Below are 20,751 nucleotides of genomic sequence, written 5' to 3' on the forward strand. Positions count from 1 at the left end.
GTGTGTGTGTGTGTGTGTGTGTGTGTGTGTGTGTGTGTGTGTGTGTGTGTGTGTTAATGTTTGCGTTTGTGTGTGTACAATCCCAGGTTAGACCATGTTGAGACATTCCATTGTTAATAAGTATTTGTGTTTGTCCTCTTCTGTCAGAATTGCTCTCTCTCTGCACTTCTTTCTCGTTCCTTAAATCGAACACAATCTACTCCCACGTCTTTACGCTTTCTTATTACTTTTCCTTGCAGTTGACACCCTTTTTGTGCTACCCTCCTCTTCGTTCCTCCTTCCTCGATCGCTTCTTTACTGCTGTATGTAGGCCTAACTCATTTCTGCCTCCATGCCCTCTGGCTCTGACACACACGCATACTGCTCTCCCAAAACTGGCTGTCATCACAGTAGGCACGCGTCAGCACAAACTACTGTATCACTCACTCACTCACTCGCACGCACACGCACACGCACACGCACACACACACACACACACACACACACACACACACACACACACACACACACACACACACACACACACACACACACGTTCCATTCAGGCCCACCCCCTGGCCCCCCACTAAACAACAAAGGCTCAGCCCATTCTCTTCCAAAAATTCTCTTCCATTCGAACAATACAGCGGCCACACACAAAAGCTGAGAAAATTGCCTACTGTCCAACCAAGACAACTAATAGCACACAGAGAGTGTATAGGCAGGGGAAAGAAAAAGGAAAAAAAAGATAATTATTATAAAACACCAATTTGTTGCAAGGTTCTGCCCCAGTTGGATATCGAACCACTAACTGATCAAACTATTGGCTATTATAGTTATTCTTCTTTTACATTTTGTTGTGCTTGGATATTTCCGTCTTTTCAGTGAACCAAGTAACAAAGTAAAGGGAAATATATTAAAGCTGTTCTTTGTGTCGGGCCCCTTCTGTTCCCACGGGTCACTTTGATCTTTGTTTTCTATTCTCTGCTCACTGAATGTTGTTGCTGTGCAGCTCACCAGCTCCACCTATATATATCCCTCGAAAAAGCAGGCTATACTCACATGAAAGTAGACGTCCCGTGTAAAAGTACAAACGTATCGGCATCAAAATAATAATAAAATAAACAGAAAGTAAAAGTAGGCCCTATACCTGTACTCTGTACAGAATGTTTGATTGATTGATTGATTGATTGATTGAAGTATAAACAGTATGCAGAATAGGTTAATTTCAAGCACAACTCAATACAAAAACTGTTAACTGTGGACGACACCATGTTAACAATATAGCGTACACCATTTTCAATTGATCGGAAACATTTACAGACGTACAAATATACACTTCTATAAAAAGCAGGAAATCATCATAAAAGGAGGTAAAAAGGGAAAAGACAATACAGTGAGGGGAAAAGGGGGTGAGGGGAACTCAGACTTTTACGGGAGCCAGTTTCGATTTGCAGCCGTCCGTAGGTCAAGGGATTCACATTTTGGTGTCATGGCAGGTTTCGAGCGGGGGCCGATACGACTGGCAGGTTTCGAGAGGGGGCCGATACAACTGGCAGGTTTCGAGAGGGGCCGATACAACTGGCAGGTTTCGAGAGGGGGCCGATACAACTGGCAGGTTTCGAGAGGGGGCCGATACAACTGGCAGGTTTCGAGAGGGGCCGATACAACTGGCAGGTTTCGAGAGGGGCCGATACAACTGGCAGGTTTCGAGAGGGGGCCGATACAACTGGCAGGTTTCGAGAGGGGGCCGATACAACTGGCAGGTTTCGAGAGGGGGCCGATACAACTGGCAGGTTTCGAGAGGGGGCCGATACGACTGGGTGAGGGCCCCGAGGTGGTCACATGGGTCAGGACTGGGTGAGGGCCCTGGGGTGGTCACATGGGTCAGGACTGGGTGAGGGCCCTGGGGTGGTCACATGGGTCAGGACTGGGTGAGGGCCCTGGGGTGGTCACATGGGTCAGGACTGGATGAGGGCCCTGGGGTGGTCACATGGGTCAGGACTGGGTGAGGGCCCTGAGGTGGTCACATGGGTCAGGACTGGGTGAGGGCCCTGGGGTGGTCACATGGGTCAGGACTGGGTGAGGGCCCCCGGGTGGTCACATGGGTCAGGACTGGGTGAGGGCCCCCGGGTGGTCACATGGGTCAGGACTGGGTGAGGGCCCTGGGGTGGTCACATGGGTCAGGACTGGATGAGGGCCCTGAGTTGGTCACATGGGTCAGGACTGGATGAGGGCCCTGAGGTGGTCACATGGGTCAGGACTGGATGAGGGCCCTGGGGTGGTCACATGGGTCAGGACTGGATGAGGGCCCCCGGGTGGTCACATGGGTCAGGACTGGATGAGGGCCCTGAGGTGGTCACATGGGTCAGGACTGGATGAGGGCCCTGGGGTGGTCACATGGGTCAGGACTGGATGAGGGCCCCCGGGTGGTCACATGGGTCAGGACTGGATGAGGGCCCTGGGGTGGTCACATGGGTCAGGACTGGATGAGGGCCCTGGGGTGGTCACATGGGTCAGGACTGGGTGAGGGCCCTGGGGTGGTCACATGGGTCAGGACTGGATGAGGGCCCCCGGGTGGTCACATGGGTCAGGACTGGATGAGGGCCCTGAGGTGGTCACATGGGTCAGGACTGGATGAGGGCCCTGGGGTGGTCACATGGGTCAGGACTGGATGAGGGCCCCCGGGTGGTCACATGGGTCAGGACTGGATGAGGGCCCTGGGGTGGTCACATGGGTCAGGACTGGATGAGGGCCCTGGGGTGGTCACATGGGTCAGGACTGGGTGAGGGCCCTGGGGTGGTCACATGGGTCAGGACTGGGTGAGGGCCCTGGGGTGGTCACATGGGTCAGGACTGGATGAGGGCCCTGGGGTGGTCACATGGGTCAGGACTGGGTGAGGGCCCTGGGGTGGTCACATGGGTCAGGACTGGGTGAGGGCCCTGGGGTGGTCACATGCGTCAGAATATACTTTCTGTGTGTCCTAGCAGGGTATAATCAGCTGCACCTATACATGAATGAGTCTGACAGTAAACCAAAGTGCATTAGTGCAATAGTCAACAGTGTTCTAAATTGTACATCAAAATCAAACATACCGGTAGTCAAATCAAACAGGGCATGGTGGCCCACTCTATAGCACTGTCACCTCACAGCTAGAGGGTTCCTGGGTTCGATTCCAGCTGGAGACGCTGTGGGCGCTGGGGGTGTGTTCTCTCCTCCGTGTCATCAGTGCCCATACCCTAGGTGGGGTTGGCAAAAGGGCCTTTCTGTGTAAAGATTGCATGTTCCACTAGGGTAGGTACCTTCAGAAAAAACATGCACTAATCCTGGTCTCTTAACAGCAGCCCGAACTTCTAGTAACTATAAATAACCATGCTTTCATTATCATTGCAGGGTAAGCAAAAAAATACGCTAACTTGACAACAAATGACGTTAGCAATGCATAATACACTTAGTACACAGGTCGACAAGGCTGTTAGAGCCTCTATAATTGCCTTGTCGACTGTGCAATGAAAGGTTGCCATCTAGTGGTGCATCATCTAGAGGTGTTCTCTGCTGACAGAGTTGGAGTTATAGTATCACTGCTGAACCTCAAATGTAAAAAAGAAAAGGCTGAATTTCCTCGTTCTACAGTACGAAATAAAAATGAAAATCTCCCTCTCCACAAGGAGGGGAAGTGCATTAAAGCATTATGGGCATTGTAGGAACTTCATTATTGTTCTGGCCATAGGGTGCAAATTTCAAATTGTGCTACTGTTATCTATAAATACTATTAACATTGAGTGACTGCAGTTTCTTCCAGCAGTGAAATGTCCCTTTAAGACACAAGGCATATCTATAGTGAAGTATTTTTTATTTCCAAAAGAAGAATTCCTCCATGGTACCTCTGGTTTGGATTTGAGAAAGCACTTTACATGCAGTGAGAGAGCATTACAGATGTAACCCTATGCTATATACAGTACACAGCTATAGGTTCCTTTAACTTGTTGGCGGGCTGAGCATGCAGGTGACGGCGAGGAGTACAATGGGATTGTTCTTGTGTTTACTTGCTGTTTTTCTGGTGTAGAGGGAAGCAGCCACGCTAAAACATGCTGTTTCTATGGATGATACAGAAGTTAAAACCTGTTCACGCAGATTTATTGAATCTATTTTTGTTATTAAATTACCAGTTGTCCAGCACGCTACTCTTTCTTTCTTTTAGCATGATGGAAGAAAGGATAAGGATTACTCTGAAAAGGAAGAGGACGGTGGTAACCTATACATTACATTGGAAAGTGGCTATGGGACTTTGTTGGAAAGTGGGTGAGGCACTGAGGTCAAGGTTAGACTGGGTCAGTGTGCAGTGCAGGCACACCAATAGTCATTAGTCTGGGGATGAGGTGGATCTGTATTACAGTATCTTTGTAATTGTTGTTGTATCTCTCTGCCGTCTTCCTGATGGCTGCAGTCTAGCTGCAGACGTTTGCCTTTGTGTTACAATACATACACGACACGCTGTGAGCTTGTAGATTGGCTATTTTTGGTGAGGACGTTGGTGGTCCGTCTCAGGGGCGCGCGCATCCACAGTGTGTCAGGAGGCTTGTATCAGTGGAGTGGGATGTTCTGTGCCCAGATTAGAATTCGTACATTCCGTTTTTTTCCAATCACGAGCTAATTTGCTCCCTTTCTTGTGCAGGGGGGAATTACTTTGGCTTTTGAAGTCATTCTTGGGGGTTGCCTTTTTGGGTTGCATCATATTGTACATACAGTCAGTCAGTCCCTCTGATGCAGTAGTTACAGTAGACAATCATCATGTCATGCCATGGTTATCAATATGCTTACGCAGATAAATGTGCTGTCACATGAGTCCGGCTGCTGAGGCCGTTTCAGGGCACTCCGTTTTTTTTATTACCTCATCAGTTGTTACCATTACCAGTTTAAAATCGACCTTACAGACACCTAGGTTTTTGTAGAGAGCCCAGAGTGGGAGGGCAGTTTGTTAACCAGATTTGATGTTGAGGTTAGTGAACCTGGTTTTCAGTTTATGACTGCAGTTTAGTTCCAGAGTTCCCGAGGATTGTTTTTGTTTTCCTCTGCTTTTATATACGGACAGCTGAGCTTGCAGATCACTGTCGAAGCGCTTGGCAAGCTTTGACTTGCATTTTATAAATTCAGAGCATTTTTTGTGTCTATGGCTTTCATTGCAGTCAATATGTCCGAATGCATCCATGTCTCCGAGCGGGTTATGACTTTGGTTTTAAAGCCAAGTCATGCTTCTTCGACTAGTGTGCTCTGACTCTAGGTCCGACGAGCTCTAGAGTCTAGAGCTCGTCGGATCAATCCAGACACTCCAATTCTTGGTTAAAGGCCTCACTAGAGTTGGTTTTGAGGTCCCTACTGTTTTGTGACAGTCAGGCTTCAGTTTTAGTTTTTTGCAGGTAGAGAATATCATAAAATGATCGTTAAGCCTGCATACAATAACAACTTTCTTGGAGATTCTGGATTTGTCCGAGGTCAGAATGAGATCAATGATAGTTTGAGTAGAGTCACACGCCCTTGTGGTACGGTACAACAGCAGCAAGGTGCTGGCATAAGGTACAGTTTAGATATAATGCCTGACGCCTCTCGCAAGTTTGCATATTGCATCACAGACAAGTATAGCTGCTGGACTGCTTTCACTTTTGGTTACCAAAATCATCCAAAACATGTTCTTTTTTGCCATCTGCCATTCTTGTTCTGTAATGATAAATGTCTATAATTAACATGGCTACTAACAGTATCATTGCTGTTTTGGTGCAAGATTTGCAGAGCTGTAATTTGCTGATGCAATGGTACACAGTTTCCTCGTGTTTCACTATGATAGTCTGCAATCTAAAACTGAGACATTTAATTATATTTTGGTCAGTGATGATCCTTATAGAGGGTATGCGCATGACATCATCGTACCTGGAAGTTATGCGGGAACGCCCACTGAGTGGCAGAAAACGACTTTCTGGCCTTGCCAGCCCATTCATCCAAACAGAAAAGTCCTGTCTGATTGCATTAAACAATGTTAAACTCACCAACATTGCAGCTGTACGAAAAGCTTGAATTATCCTCTTTCTATCTGCAAAGTTTTTGTTTCATAAAAATCCAACATAGAAACGTTATGAGCTACTTTCTGTCAGTTTGGAAGTGCTTGTTTTCAATAACACAACATTTTGCTGCCTCCTGCATTATGTGACATTTAGAAACAGGTGGTACGCAGGTCGGTTGAGTGATTTCCAACGAGCGCTTCCAAACTCCATGCTGCTCAATGTTTTGCCACTCAGTCTAGATGAGGGGGGCGTGTCCTGATGGGAAATTCATGCCTGTGCATTAAAATAGATTTGGCCGAATGTCCACTTCACAGTACAACTGCAGAACGCAGAGCTTTACCTGATGCTAAACAGTAAATGCACAGGATTCTTAGTTTTTCTGGGTTACAGGTTATAGGCTTCATCAATAGTTAAAGCAGTACAGTAGAGAAGGGCTTCTCAAAGTGGGTGGGTGCCTTGACGCAAGTCCAGGGGTGTCTCAGAATACTTTGATACACCAAGTCTCTTCACCAAAGCAGATCTATACAAGCTCGTATTACCTTCACTGACACACAGTAGTGCGGAGTAAGTGGAACAGTGCCCAGCGACACATACGAATGCATGCACGTGCACAGTCTGCACACACACACACACACACGTGTGTGTGCGTGCATGTCATTTTCCCAGTTAGACTGTTGTTGGAGCAGCTGGCTCTGGTTAGAGCTCTACATTTCTGCCCTGCTCTACAACTCATCAGGAAAATTACTGCAGCCCAGCTTTAATTGGTAGCTGTTCAGAATGTGGGCTTTTTGCATTGCTAATCAGATTACCAAAGTCCTACAAGTACCACAGTGCCTTATTTTTCCTCCTTAGGCAGTGGAGGAACAGGATCTGTAACAGTGACGCTGTGAGACTGAGGCTGAAGGACAGTCAGCAGGTTCAACTTCTCCTCTGCATTGCACTAGACCTGAGGTTATCGCATGCAGGCTGAAATCCCAGCCGTGATTGATTTCAATGCTGGGACACTGAAATTATATTTGGGAAGGTTAGAAATTACTTGAATAGAGCATCGAAGTCGTATGTAATTAACACATCCTACTGTACCTGGGATGCATTTTTTTTCTGCCAGTCTGAATCTGAATTTGCATTAAACAAAACTGTGTTCCAAAAATAAACACATGATCTCATATGGATATGAAAGCCTCATCTGATGGTGAGAAAACGAATGTTACTGCTGACGAATTAGTTACATTTTCCGAAGTAATCCTTACATGGTTGTTTCCGGTAGTGGTCTCCATCCATTTATGTAGGCCTATTTATGACCAGCGTTTTTCATATACCGGTATCTGTAATATCTGAGTTTGATCTAATAGCTGATGATCATAATACATTATACTTCCTTTTGGGGGACTGTGTTCAGAAAGATAGTGTAGTTGTACAGTGTAGTTTTCTTTCTTTTATTTTGTTGTATTACCTTAATTGCCATATCTCTATTTGTCCTGACTCCTAATACTCTTGTGTGTCTACTCGCTTTGTGTCTCAGAGTTGGTTTGTTCAAGGATACTTTGACATGATGCCAGACGGCCACTCTACTCCCCGAGCAACTGTAGGAATATAAAGCATGCTAAAAAGGTAGCCATGGTTGTTGCAATGAAAAATCTAGTTTGAAGTCTAATTTATGTGAAATGATGATCCTCTTTCTTTTTTTGCAGCATCAACAGCACGCCTCTGAGGTCCAAATCGAGTAAGACAGGTACTGAAGTGTAATGTTATACTGATGGGGTGGCTGCATGCCATGCATCATTTATTCCCTGAAGAAGGCCGAAAGGTCGAAACATTGGAAAATAATAAATATACAGCATCGTGGCTACGAGTGTGCAGCCTTTTTCAAATTTGTACTTATTTACTGCCTTAGGCCAGCACCTCACCAACACTGGTGTGCGCCCTTTCCTGTTTTGTCTGCATGCCTTGCATTAAAATGATTTGTCTTCTGCTGACTAGCTGACAGCTGACTAGCTGACTACAATCATTTACAGCTACGTCGTGTAATAAGTTCTGGAGGTGAGATTAATACACTTACGTACACTCCCTATGATTGTTCTTCATTCTGATTTGTACTGAAATGTGGGTCAATGTGGTGAATATTACTGGTTACAGCTAAGTTACAATACAATACACATACTGTAGCTTAAGTTGAGTACTGAGTAGACAACATGAAGTAGTGAAAGCATGCTATATGGCTATATAAAAAAACATTGAAAAAGTGCTCCTTGGAGCACAGGTCTCCACCAGGTCAGGAACATTTGTGATGTTCGCTCTGTTATAGCGCCACCATGAGGCTGATTTGAAATTATCCAAGCGGAATTTTGTCCTCTGTGATAATGTGCTTTGAAAATCTCAAATTTTGCAAGAAATTGCAAGCTGTGTTCATGAGTTGAGGCATTTTGTTCAAAACGGACCAATATAGTACAAACTTTGGAAGCCAATCTTAGCCAATCAGGATGCAATATGAGAAATTGGACAGATCCGTTTTGATCACATGACTATAAATGCTATGTACCGATTTGCGTGATGTAGCCTATGGATACAATCTGTAGTAGTAGGAGTAATATTAATAAATGTGTTTTGCAAAAAACTGCCTCATGGTGGCGCTATAACAGGCCTATCTGAAAGATGTGGGATAGGCAGCGGTTCGACTTTGGCATGCAGGGAGTATACTGTACTTGTGTGCAGTATCGCAGTGACCGGGCCAACGGTGCCAGACATTAGCTGGTAACAGACAGACGGACAGAGTGCAAACATACTCTCTCCCCATGCCTTCGGTATTATACATCAAAATGTATTATGATTCTGAAACAGAATGTTTCAGAATCCTCTCAGTCTTCATCATGGGACAGACAGCAGAGGCAGAACACATCTTAGTACCAATATTTACCAACAGGGGGTGTCACTGACTGATCATTACATTTAAAGAAATACACAGTATAGCCTACAATACTGTAGCCTGCAGTAGATAATATACAGAATTAATGTTCCATTTTACATTCGCTGCAATTCTTCAGAATTGAATGAAAGGTTGATGACACAGAGGCTGTTTTTAAGATTAATTAAAGACGAGCTCGGGCTGTATTTAGCGTGTCTTAAGTACCAGGTCTTATTCCCTAACTTGAGTAAACTAAAGACCTGGAGGCGTGATCAATGCACTTTGGCCACTCAGAATAGCCAAATGGCATTGATCACACCTCCAGGTCTTTAGTTTACTCAAGTTAGGGAATAACTGGTACCTGGTACTTAAGACATCAACTCATAAGAGATCAATCACTTCCCTCAACGTATTTAAGGAATCAATTTTCACACACCTTCTAACGCCGTGCTCATGCTTCTAAACTAACATACTGGCAGTTGTCCTTGTCTTCCATAAATTTAACATACCGACCGATCTGTATGTACCTATTTATTTATTTTTCCCCATATGAACTCTGCTATTTAGGGTTGAAACAGTGGGGTGGGAGCTATCTTTGGGAGAGCTTTTGTTCTGTCTTGTTTGTTTTGTCCTGTCAGTGTGTATGGTTGTATTGTTGTATTGCTTTGTGAACTGTATTGTACAATGTATCTGTGTTGAGGACCCCCTCTAAAATGAGATGCGACATCTCAAGGGGCTTATCCTTTCAATAAAGGTATATATACATGCAAAATACAGCCCAATATTATATAGGCTATAATTGACATTAAATAATTAAATTAACTCCACTACACCTCCTAGGCAAATAATGTGTAGTGCACTGTCTACAATTATTTGAAAACTTCAGTTACTTTGTAGACTTTGCACGCATCCGTCACGGCAGACTGCTGGGCGAGCACTGGCGCTTTGGCATGGGGGGGTCAAATCAACATGGAATGAATTCTGTACTGGCCATATATAGGAGCATGTCTTGAGTGTACAGGGTTTGATGAGGTCAGATCAACATACAGTATGGAATGTTAGAACAGGTGAGATCAATACAGTATATGGAGATCCAAGGGTGGTAGCGGGGACATTCACTTGAGTATAGAGGGTTTGATGAGGGCCCATGCAGGCTGGCCGGGCCTTCATTTTCAGGCCTGTTGAGAACTCTAGTTTTCGCCGGCTGCCAGGCACGGCTGCACTAATAACACATTTTCGCCGGCAAGTTTGAATTTTGAATGGACAGGTATAAGTCAAAAGTCATGAAGGATGGATGGGAAAGGATCAACACATGGAATGTCAGAACAGGTTCTGACATACAGTATATCCATATGGAGATCTAAGGGTTTGAGCTCAGATGGGGTTGCTGGCCAATATTGATGACATATCAGGGATCTCCATAATATGGGCTTAACTGCGACAGCAGGTCACATTTACTATGACATCTGAGGGACTCCACATCTCCATCCCTGATGATGTCACATGATGTCACGAGACATGGGCACCATTGATCAACACACTGATGGTGCCCAACCAACACATCTCATCTGCTATTTTGAAAACTTGTGAAATGGGACATTCTGCATAATGAGTAGGCTAGGTTTTGGTACTTTAAGTAGCCTACATTTGTATACCAAAATGTAGGCTACTTAGGCCTACATATATATATATTATAGCGCCTGCACTTTTTCCTCCACTGCATACAGACTCGGAGAGAGAGCGGTTCTCCCCTGCATGCTCTGAGTCTGCATCTCTCCATCCAAATCACTCAGCCTCGTATACAACAGACAGCTTGGCAGAGAGGATGATGATTTATATACACAACAACACCGATGCGGTATCCATCACACGTGGAATAAAATGACCAGATCAGCAACTCTAATTTGCGTTCAATTGTAGGAGAAGAGCATTGGTGGGGAAAGAAAAGGTCACATTTAGTAAATTGAAGACTGAAGAGAGAGAGAGACAGCGTGCGCGAGAAGTTGAGAGTCATTTACGGAGGTAGGTACAGTACCTGTATTGATGAATGTGCAGTGTTTTCTCTTTCAAATTCTTTGGGTTTTTTACGTCGTTTCCCAGACGTGCGTGATGGTAGCTTAACCAGTTGGGTGATAATAGATAAATGATTGAATAAGGGCAGGAGTTTGGTTGTGACAAAAGAGACGTCAAATATAAAACAAACAAACAAACAAAAAACATTTCTACTTTGAAAGTAGTGCGCGCGCGTTGCATGATTATGATGAGTTATTTTGTGGGAAAGTCCGTCCAATAGGCTATAGGATCCATTTTATGTTGACACGGCGTGGCTACAAATTAGGCTACATGAAAATTAAATTGTATGCTTGCTGTCTTTGTATGTAAGCTGTTCGTTTAAGTGCAGACCGGACAGGTGATTATGGTTAGGCTGATCTGCACAGGTCACTTATCTACAATTAGGACTGAGAAAGAGTTTCCACTGCGCAGCACTTGATTTTGCGCGCGCGCGCGACACACACACACACACACACACACACACACACACACACACACACACACACACACAGCCTCTTCACAGCATGTTATTGTGCCAGATTTGGTCACAATTACCTAGCTATAACTGCCAGGTGTGTCCACATAGAGTATAGAGAGAGAGACTTTTCGTTCAAAAGTGAGTTTGCTGTTGGTGGTACTGTAGGCTACATGTAGGCTACTGTAAGCCTGCAACTATGGCTGAGCGTGGAACTCAGCTCTGTAAATACCCCCAGCGTCTTGGACAAATGCTCAGTAAGTGATTATAAAATAATTATGATTTTGGCACATTACACTGTTTTGGGCATAGTAGGGTATTGTACTTCAAATCAAAAGTGCTTCTAATTTACTGAGACAAAGTGGATGCTGACAACAATGACCCACAATGGAACACTAACAGTGGGTTTATTATCCACCTACTCTTCCTGTAGAGGTACCCATACTAGCTGTATTGTAGTCTACAATACAGCTAGTATGGGTACAGCACAGACATGCATGTTCTCCCCTTGTTCTCCCCGTGTAGGACCCCCCCCCCCCTGTCAGGTGAAAAGAAGCAGCTTGAACTCCTCATGCATAGAGCATGAGGTCAGTCTGTTGCTCTCCCCAGGTTCAGGTTGGCAGAGGAAGTGTAGGGCCCAGGATTACATTAGATCATAATTGACACTTTGGTGAACAAATGAGTTGCAAAATTGTGGGAGAAAAATGTATAGGAAAAAAAAAAAAAAAAATGCAATGAGGCCAGTACAATTCTTGTAATGTGTTACCAATTTACTTTGAAAAGTGTAGCCATGTCATTCGGGTAGCTCACCTTTCATCCATCCAGGATCAATTAACTGAACTAAACACTATACTATAATTTAGGCAATTAAAAACATGTATCATAGCATCTACCCATACCTTGTCATGCTTATTGAGGCTGCACTGTAAATGTACTACCCTGGATTTGTTTTAACCCAGTTTGCTGTGCAGGTGCTGACATGTTTAATATAGAGCTTTTAATAGAGCCTGCCTGCTTGCTCAGGGGATATATTGAATCTTGACCATCAGGTAAAAATGTGTGTCAGATCCTGTGTCTAGGTGAGACTTGATTGATTGATTGAAATATTTATTAAGAGTTTGCAGAATTACAGTACATTTCAAGCACAACTCAATACAAAGACTGTTAACTGTGAGTGGATGACCCAATAAAGCATTACACTTGTTTACAAGAGGGTCCACCTTGTTCAATTCATCAAAACATTTAGAGACAGATTTTTTTTGTATGATGTAAAAAACCATTGCACTGATGAGCAGATTGATTTGGAATGTCAGATAGAAGAAGACAATACTTGGACAACAATTATAGGAAATACACTTACTATTTTGAGCTGCAATAATGATAGAGAAAGACAATTCAAAATTTTACACAGACTCCATTATACACCTCTACTGAGAAGCAGGCTTCATGGTCTAACTGTAGTAAATGTGACACAGAAGTTGGTACGTATGCACATGTTTTGGAAATGTACAACAAGTACAGACCACCTGTTGAAAACCCCTGCTCTATATATTTGTTTGATATTATGTTTGATATTTTGTCTTGTTCCTTGGGGCTTGTGTTTAGTGAAAAGGGTCCTTCACAAGTAGTAGATTGATGATTGATTAATTTAGTCATTTATACATCCATTTCAGTCCTTCACACTCCATTAAATTAAATGACTAAAGTATAGTCTAAAAGAATCAAAACCATTGCTCTGGTGTTTTAATGTACAGCTGGCAACCGCCCCATGTACCAGATAGGAGGCTACTGGACTATGTGTGGCATGCCTGCAATGACATGTCAGTATCTTAGCAACAGACCATATCGTTCCAGACTAGTGTGCTAGTGTTCTTTCTAAGGACTCATGGTCCTGTGGTGCTCTGTAAAATCCTGAGAGTCACTTTAATTCTGAGAGCAAACTACTTCACACAAATTTGCACATTAAATTAAGGTAGTTCTAGTACTCACATGCACTACTAAACACATCCACATACAGATAAATGCACACGCACACACACACACACACACACACACACACACACACACACACACACACACACACACACACACACACACACACACACACACACACACACACACACTGTCTCACCCCAAAAGTGAAACCCAATCACCAGAGAAAAACAACGTATGTTTCTGCAAATGAAGGATTGGTTAAATGTCAACATTAATGAACCCACAAAAGCATGCTTCCTATCAACACTTATGGACCATGTCCACTCAACACAGTCCATGTGGAAACTAACCTAGCCTAGGCATGGTCTAATTTAGTAGCCTGCTAGTACTACTCTATAGGTTATATGCAACTTTGAAATAGATTAGGCGACAACTCATTCCCACCTTTTGTCCCCCAACATCAACTCAACATCACACAGCTCGAAACGGGGACACACTTGGTAAATGCCTCAAAATACGCCATAAAATCTCTTGCATTGGTTGGCAAACTCAACAATATCCTCTTTTCTTTTCCTTTTCTATTTTCTGAAGCTGCTTGCAAAAGGAAAAGTTGCTGTACAATCAACATTTAGTGATGATAAATTCTGTCAGACAAATTATTCATTGTGTCACTTCCTGGGAATAGGAAGAGCATACTTGATTTGCGGGATACATAGTACAGGGGCTCTGGAATCTTTTATGTTAGAATGCCTGTACTGTGACACACCAAACCTGATGAACTATTCTCTGTTAGGATTATTGGAAATTGAGAAAATGTGTTCTACACAGTAAGTCAGTGTTAATGTATCCATTTGTAACCTGCCATTGAGGGTTTAAGACAAGTGGTTAAATGTCTGAAATAAACAACACAAGTTATAAAAACGTTTAAGACCACCATGCTATGATGCTATGCAGTTGTTGTGACTCTCTTTACTGTTACTGCCTCTGAGCATGTCTGAAACATTATATTTGTATTTGTTCATTTATGTCCCCCCCCGCAGGGCATTTCCTCGGATCCCAAACCATGGCCTACACCCTAGGCTCCAACTCTGAGGGCCAGACCCCGAGCGTTGGACCCCAGCACTGTGTCACCAGGGTGGAGCTGTCGGTCATCGGGGCCAACTTACTGGACAGAGACGTAGCCTCCAAGTCAGACCCATTCTGTGTTCTATTCCATGAAGTGGACTCTAACTGGGTGGAGGTAAGGATATAGCTGGGGATGGATGGATTCATGGATAGATAGGATCACTGTCCCAAATAACTGAGAGTGCACAAGTACAGGTTCCATTTGTACACTCAGAGTTACAGACTTGTGTGAGTGTCCAAAATTGGAAACCACTCAAGGAACCCTGAGGGTGAGGGATATTAGCAGGCTAGGTGAACTTTAATTAAATAGCATCACATTCGCAGTAACAGTACTCTACTGTAGCCTACCTGTTCATGTTTATTTTTGAGAAGCTGTTGCTCATGATGGTTTTACCAGTGTGAGCCAGCATAAGACTTATTAGCCGCAATTTGTAACACAATTTAAAAAAAAGAATGGGATGAATCTAGAGTTGCAATATCCACCATTGACATCCCATTTTTCCAAATTGCAGTTCCGATCTGCTTGTATTAAATGACGTTAAACTCACTAACATTGCAGCTGTAGGGAAAACTTGAATTATCCAATCTGCAGAGCGTTTGTTTCATAAAAATCCACCATAGACATGTTATGAGCTACTTTCTGTCAAGACATTTCCCTGCTGTGTTGAAGTTTGGAAGCACTCGTTTTTATTAATGGGTCATGCTGCTGCCTCCTCCATTATGTGAAAATTTCACCCATGGCTCCCGTGACATGCGTGCAACTAGCACGGCAGGTTAAAAGTAACCTGTGGCAGGTTGTGGGAGGTTCACGGCTTCCTGTGATGTTCGGTTTAGGGTTTGGTTTGGGTAGGGTGTCGGACTAATGACTGGTGGACTGTTTGTACGTCAGACCAAACACATGCACCAGGACCGCCCTGGATGGATGGATGGATGGATAGAGAGATAGTGAGATCACATGGTTTATTGGAGAAAGTACAACAGCACAAGTTGAACACGCACTGCAGTGGACTGCGATGAAGTTTGGGAGAATGGTGCTGCTGTGCTGTGTGAGTAGGCTGCTGCTTCAAGGCCTTGCTGTAGCTGGTTAAAAGAAAGAAGTTTTTGTGGTGTGTGTGTGTGTGTGTGTGTGTGTGTGTGTGTGTGTGTGTGTGTGTGTGTGTGTGTGTGTGTGTGTGTGTGTGTGTACGTGCGCGCGCGTGCGTGCGTGTGTGTAGGCTGGTGCCTCGGGTCGTCGCTAACTGTGGTCAGCAGGGCACTCGGATCCGATATGAAATTACCAGGCGTTACTATGGCAACGGAGATGAAAACAAAAGCGCAGTGCTCCCGGTATGAAAGGGAAAGTGAAGCTATCTCGTGTTTTCCTTTCTGACTTTGTTCATCTTTCTCTATCCCTCCCTCTATCACAGCTCTCTAGGAGAGGAGAGGAGAGGAGAGGAGAGGAGAGGAGAGGAGAGGAGAGGAGAGGAGAGGAGAGGAGAGGAGAGGAGAGGAGAGGAGAGGAGAGGAGAGGAGAGGAGAGGAGAGGAGAGGAGAGGAGAGGAGAAACGAGATGGGGAGGGGAAGGGAGGGGAAAAAGAAGGAGAGAGGCAAGGAGGAGAGGTGAGGAGTGATCTATAGATAGCTCTGGAGGGGTGATAGCTCTGGGGAAAGAGGAAGAGAAGGTGAGAACAGGAGAGAGATGGTAAAACGGGGGGGAAAGATTACAGATGAGGGGAAGTTGGAGATGGGAGGGGAAAAAGAGGAAGGGAGTGAGAACTGAGAAATAAGGGGAGAGAGGAAGAGAGAGAAGAGGGACAGTGTTGGGTAAGGTGTGTGTGTGTGTGTGTGTGTGTGTGTGTGTGTGTGTGTGTGTGTGTGTGTGTGTGTGTGTGTGTGTGTGTGTGTGTGTGTGTGTGTGTGTGTGTGTGTGTGCGCGTGTGAGAGAGACAAAGACAGAGTGAGAGAGGAAAAAGAGATGTTCTCCTGGGAATGGAGTACTTAGCTTTCTAAAAAGGGGCTGATGGAGGACAAATATGGACAAATATGTGATGTAGATTAATACATCAGAGGAAGAAGCGGGTGAGGAAGTGTGGCACTGGGCAGCAGCTAACACTGGTGTAGCACAACACTCTGTGTTGAACACCTTCCCAGATTCCTGCCCTAACCACACCATGCAAGCCCATTCAGTCCCTGGAAAAACTTATTTTCAGATGGGGGCCAATTACATATATTTTTCCTTCACATGAAAATGTTTGAGAACGACTCAGAAAACTGTCATGATTTAGAAGAATCGTCCTCAGGTCTAAATGGGTTTAAAGACTGAAAAATACGTTTTTCACACTTTTAGACCATATCTAATGGATGTCAAAACAATGAGAAAATTTCCATTTTTGTGTATTTTTATATCAAAAGTCCATACTAATGTAATTACTTCCTTTGAATGAAAACATGATGTATCAGTTAATTGAGACTTGACCCTTCTAATGTCTACTCTTAAAGATGAAGTGATGTGATTTTTCATGTTTAAACTAATCCTGTACTGTGTTTGGCATGAGTCACATTGGAGAGTAGCAAGGCTACGGTGAATATTGTCACCAAACCATCTTAGACCATACAGAGCAACACCAGACTCACCCTCTCACATACACCCACACACTGTCTGTTGGCTCATGCTGTGTCGGTGTCTTGTTTTTGCTGTTTTTCAAGTCTTGATTAAATTAAAATATAATCACATCATGATTGATTACCATACAGTATGTTGGTTTTCCAAGGAATGTAGTAAAGGTTAAAGTTGGGATTAGGGTTGAAGCGGGATGATTGTGACCATAATACACCAGTAAGACGCTCTGAGGGGACGTCAGACAACAGGCATGGCACCTGACAGCTCTGCTCTGCTGGGTAATGCCTGAGCTCTTTACTGGGGTTGTGGGATTACTTCGCCTTCTGCATATTAAACCCTAATTGGCTCACTGATTTTTGACAAATATTTCTTGCACAGGAACGTTCCGTTCCCTTCAGCAGGGAACGTGAAAGAAATCTCTCAAGTGACACGTTTCACACAGATACAAGTCGATATAATCATGGTCCTTTTTGGGGTCCTTTTTGGGGTACACATTCTGAAGCCCAACAGTTATGTCCTGAGGATACAAATAGTCCTCTTTTCATGGAATGGCCCTAGGGATGTAATTAGCACGGGTGGTTATGTTTGTTAGCAACTATTGTATTGCATATAATACGGCTTTGGGAACAGAACCCTCAAGATAATATTCAAAACTCTTGTTTGTTTGTTTGTTTGTTTGTTTATCTATCTACCTATTTATCTATTTATCTATTTATTTATAAAAGTACTAAGCAAAGCTAATAGCTGAGCAACAAAGCTTTGTTAGAAAACAGAAGAGAAGTTGATATGGTTTTCAACATACAAGTCGATGTTTTTGATGACATTGTGAGTTTGACACCTTTAAAACAATAAAAAAAAGTTGTGTTTGATAGAGGCTGGCCTAGGGCTTTGAGTGGGAGTGCAGTACATACAGTATACAGTGTACTGTACTCACGTGGTGTGTGTGTGTGTAGGGGGGTGTGTGTCTTATCTATCACTGTCAAAAGCTATTTTAGGGGGCACGGTGGCACAGTCGGTATTGCTGTCGCCTCACAGCTAGAAGGTCCTCGGTTCTATTCCCGCTGGGGACGCTGTGGGCGCTGGGGGCATGTTCCCTCGTCCGTGTCATCAGTGCCCATACCCGAGGCGGGGTTGGTGAAAGGGCCTTTTTGTGTGGAGTTTGCATGTTCTCCCCGTGTCCCCTAGGGTAGGTGCCCTCACAAAAACATGCCGTAATCCTGGCGTAAAAAAACTGGGTTGCAAAATCGTGGGTTAAAAAAAAGCTATTTTCAAGGATTTTATTTTTCTCTTGTTTTGTCTTCTAGATCAGCCGCACAGAGACAGCAGTGAACAACCTGAACCCAGTGTTTGGAGTGAAGTTTCAGGTGGACTACCACTTCGAGGAGGTGCAGAAGCTTCGATTCGCCCTGTTTGATGAAGACAAGTGTGCAACGCAGCTCTACGAACACGACTTCCTGGGAGAGTTCGTTTGTACACTTGGAGTGGTATGGCCCTTTTTAAAATGCATGATTTATCATTATAGAAGTAGACCATGATGCATTAGTCTCCATAGCAGTTCATTCACATTCACACCTCTACTTCCTCTACAGTATAGACTTGATGCCATTGGTCGGAGAAGTTTCATCATTCTTGCATATTTATTTTGCTGTGTTCGCCTTCACACTGGCTGTGTCAAGCGCAGCAAGGAAACAGCAGGGCCAGTAAAATCTATGGTGTTAAAAAAAATATGGACGTTTTGTGTGTGTGTGTGTGTGTGTGTGTGTGTGTGTGCGTGTGTGTGTGTGTGTGTGCGTGTGTGTGTGCGTGTGTGTGTGCGTGTGCGTGTGCGTGTGCGTGTGTGTGTGCGTGTGTGCGTGCGTGCGTGTTTACAATCTGTACTCCCAGAGTCCCATTGATGATCCGATCACCATATTAATTAATATGCATATACCATGTTAGCCAGTTTATAGATCATGCTGAGCATAACGTGTTTAATTTTGAAGTATTTATATTTAAACAAGATGAAGAAAGTCTCCACTTGGAACCCTTACACACAGTGACAGACCTCCATGTTTACGCACAGACAGACAGACAGACAGACAGACAGACAGACAGACAGACAGACAGACAGACAGACAGAATATGTGTTTCCTTAAGCAATTGATTCATGTGCTCGTCGGAGTCTGACCATAATTTCGATGTGGGCTTCGGTCTCTTTATTTGACCACGTCTATCTTTGTGTCACGTCTGGATATCTTTGTGCTGCGTAAAATATGCCTTCTCCGTCTCCAACTGTGTTTACTCCTCATTCATCCGCCACATTGTTTGCTTCATTTCCTTCATTTGACACCTGCAGTGAATCTAAGTCAATTGCGATTGGAAGCGAAGCGAAACCCCCGTTTTTTGGCGAAGTAGAATGCGGTTGTTTAATGCGCAGCAGGATTCGAATGAGCCTTCACACCTGCCAAATGAGCCGCACTTTCCAACGCTACGCAGGATGATTTGTTTTCATCGCAGTAAAGCAATATCCTGACGGTCTTTGCTGCGTGTAACTCCCCACCTCCCCATTTCCTGTCAACCTGCTATCCTATCAATAAAGGCCTAAAAAAGCAAAAGAGAATACATTCCCACAAAAATGTGACAAAAACTGTAATGTTGTCCTGACTTTAAAATTCCATTATGTTCACTTCACTTGTCATTTTGTCTGCTCTGTCACCAGATTGTATCCAATAAGAAACTTCACAGGCCACTGCTTTTAGCCAATGGAAAGCCAGCTGGGAAGGGAACCATATTGGTAAGACAAATAAGAGTCAATGTTCTGCACCTGTATGCCGTTAGCATTGATCCCTCACAATCTTGCTGAAGGACACTACAGCACAATTTTACTGCTGGAGTGCTCTCAAGAGCACTCTTATCAGTATTTATGTCCATAAATGCACCGACAGTTCGGTATGTATTTATATGTGTGTGCGCGTAGTGTGTGCCGCGTGCATGTTCCATCTCTCTTGCTCACTTTTTCTTTCACACACCGACACACACTTGCACAGTATTTTTAACCGCAGTGATGCTGCTGTTGATAAAGATCATCACACTCCGTCAGTGTGGTTACTGTTGCTGGCTCCTAAGTATATCCTTGACTATAATTGTGATCTTGTTGATAATAACAATGATGATGACGACGGCGATGATGATGTTGATGATTTGAGACTCACGACTGTGACATAAATGTGAATCATTTTTAACAACGTTGTAGCCATTGTTATTGTCCATGATGATGATGATGATAATGATGAAGATGAGGAGGAGGCGGACATTGTTCTGTATTTTCATCTGCAGCTAATGATGCAATTGTAACTGTTGTCTTAGATAACAGCCCAGGAGCTGTCTGATAACAGAATCATCAGTCTGACCCTGTGTGGGAGGAAGCTGGATAAAAAGGTAGCTGGTATACACCCACGCACACACCCGAGCATGGGAATACACACACACTCACAGTGCACGAGAACACGCATGATGTTTTAAAACGTGTCAACACACCGCCTGTGCGCACACACGCACACACACACACACACACACACACACACACACACACACACACACAAACACCCCCCCCCCCACACACACACACACACACACACCATGTGAGTAC

The 20,751-nt window shown here is 44.1% G+C and overlaps 1 protein-coding gene across 1 annotated transcript in view; it reads left to right on the forward strand.

Moving 5' to 3' along the window:
• Positions 1–10,682: 10,682 nt before the first annotated feature.
• Positions 10,683–20,751, forward strand: part of cpne2 (copine II) — a 46,498-nt gene continuing 36,429 nt past the window's right edge. The window contains exons 1-5 of the mRNA XM_080761854.1: positions 10,683–10,959; positions 14,440–14,639; positions 18,428–18,607; positions 19,822–19,896; positions 20,469–20,540. Coding sequence (XP_080617980.1) covers positions 14,463–14,639; positions 18,428–18,607; positions 19,822–19,896; positions 20,469–20,540 — 504 coding nt within the window. The 5' untranslated portion in view covers positions 10,683–10,959; positions 14,440–14,462. The remainder of the gene's footprint in view (positions 10,960–14,439; positions 14,640–18,427; positions 18,608–19,821; positions 19,897–20,468; positions 20,541–20,751) is intronic.

The sequence above is a fragment of the Protomyctophum bolini genome (assembly GCF_963924005.1).
Source record: "Protomyctophum bolini genome assembly, chromosome: 4".
In the NCBI taxonomy this organism is placed as follows: Eukaryota; Metazoa; Chordata; class Actinopteri; order Myctophiformes; family Myctophidae; genus Protomyctophum; species Protomyctophum bolini.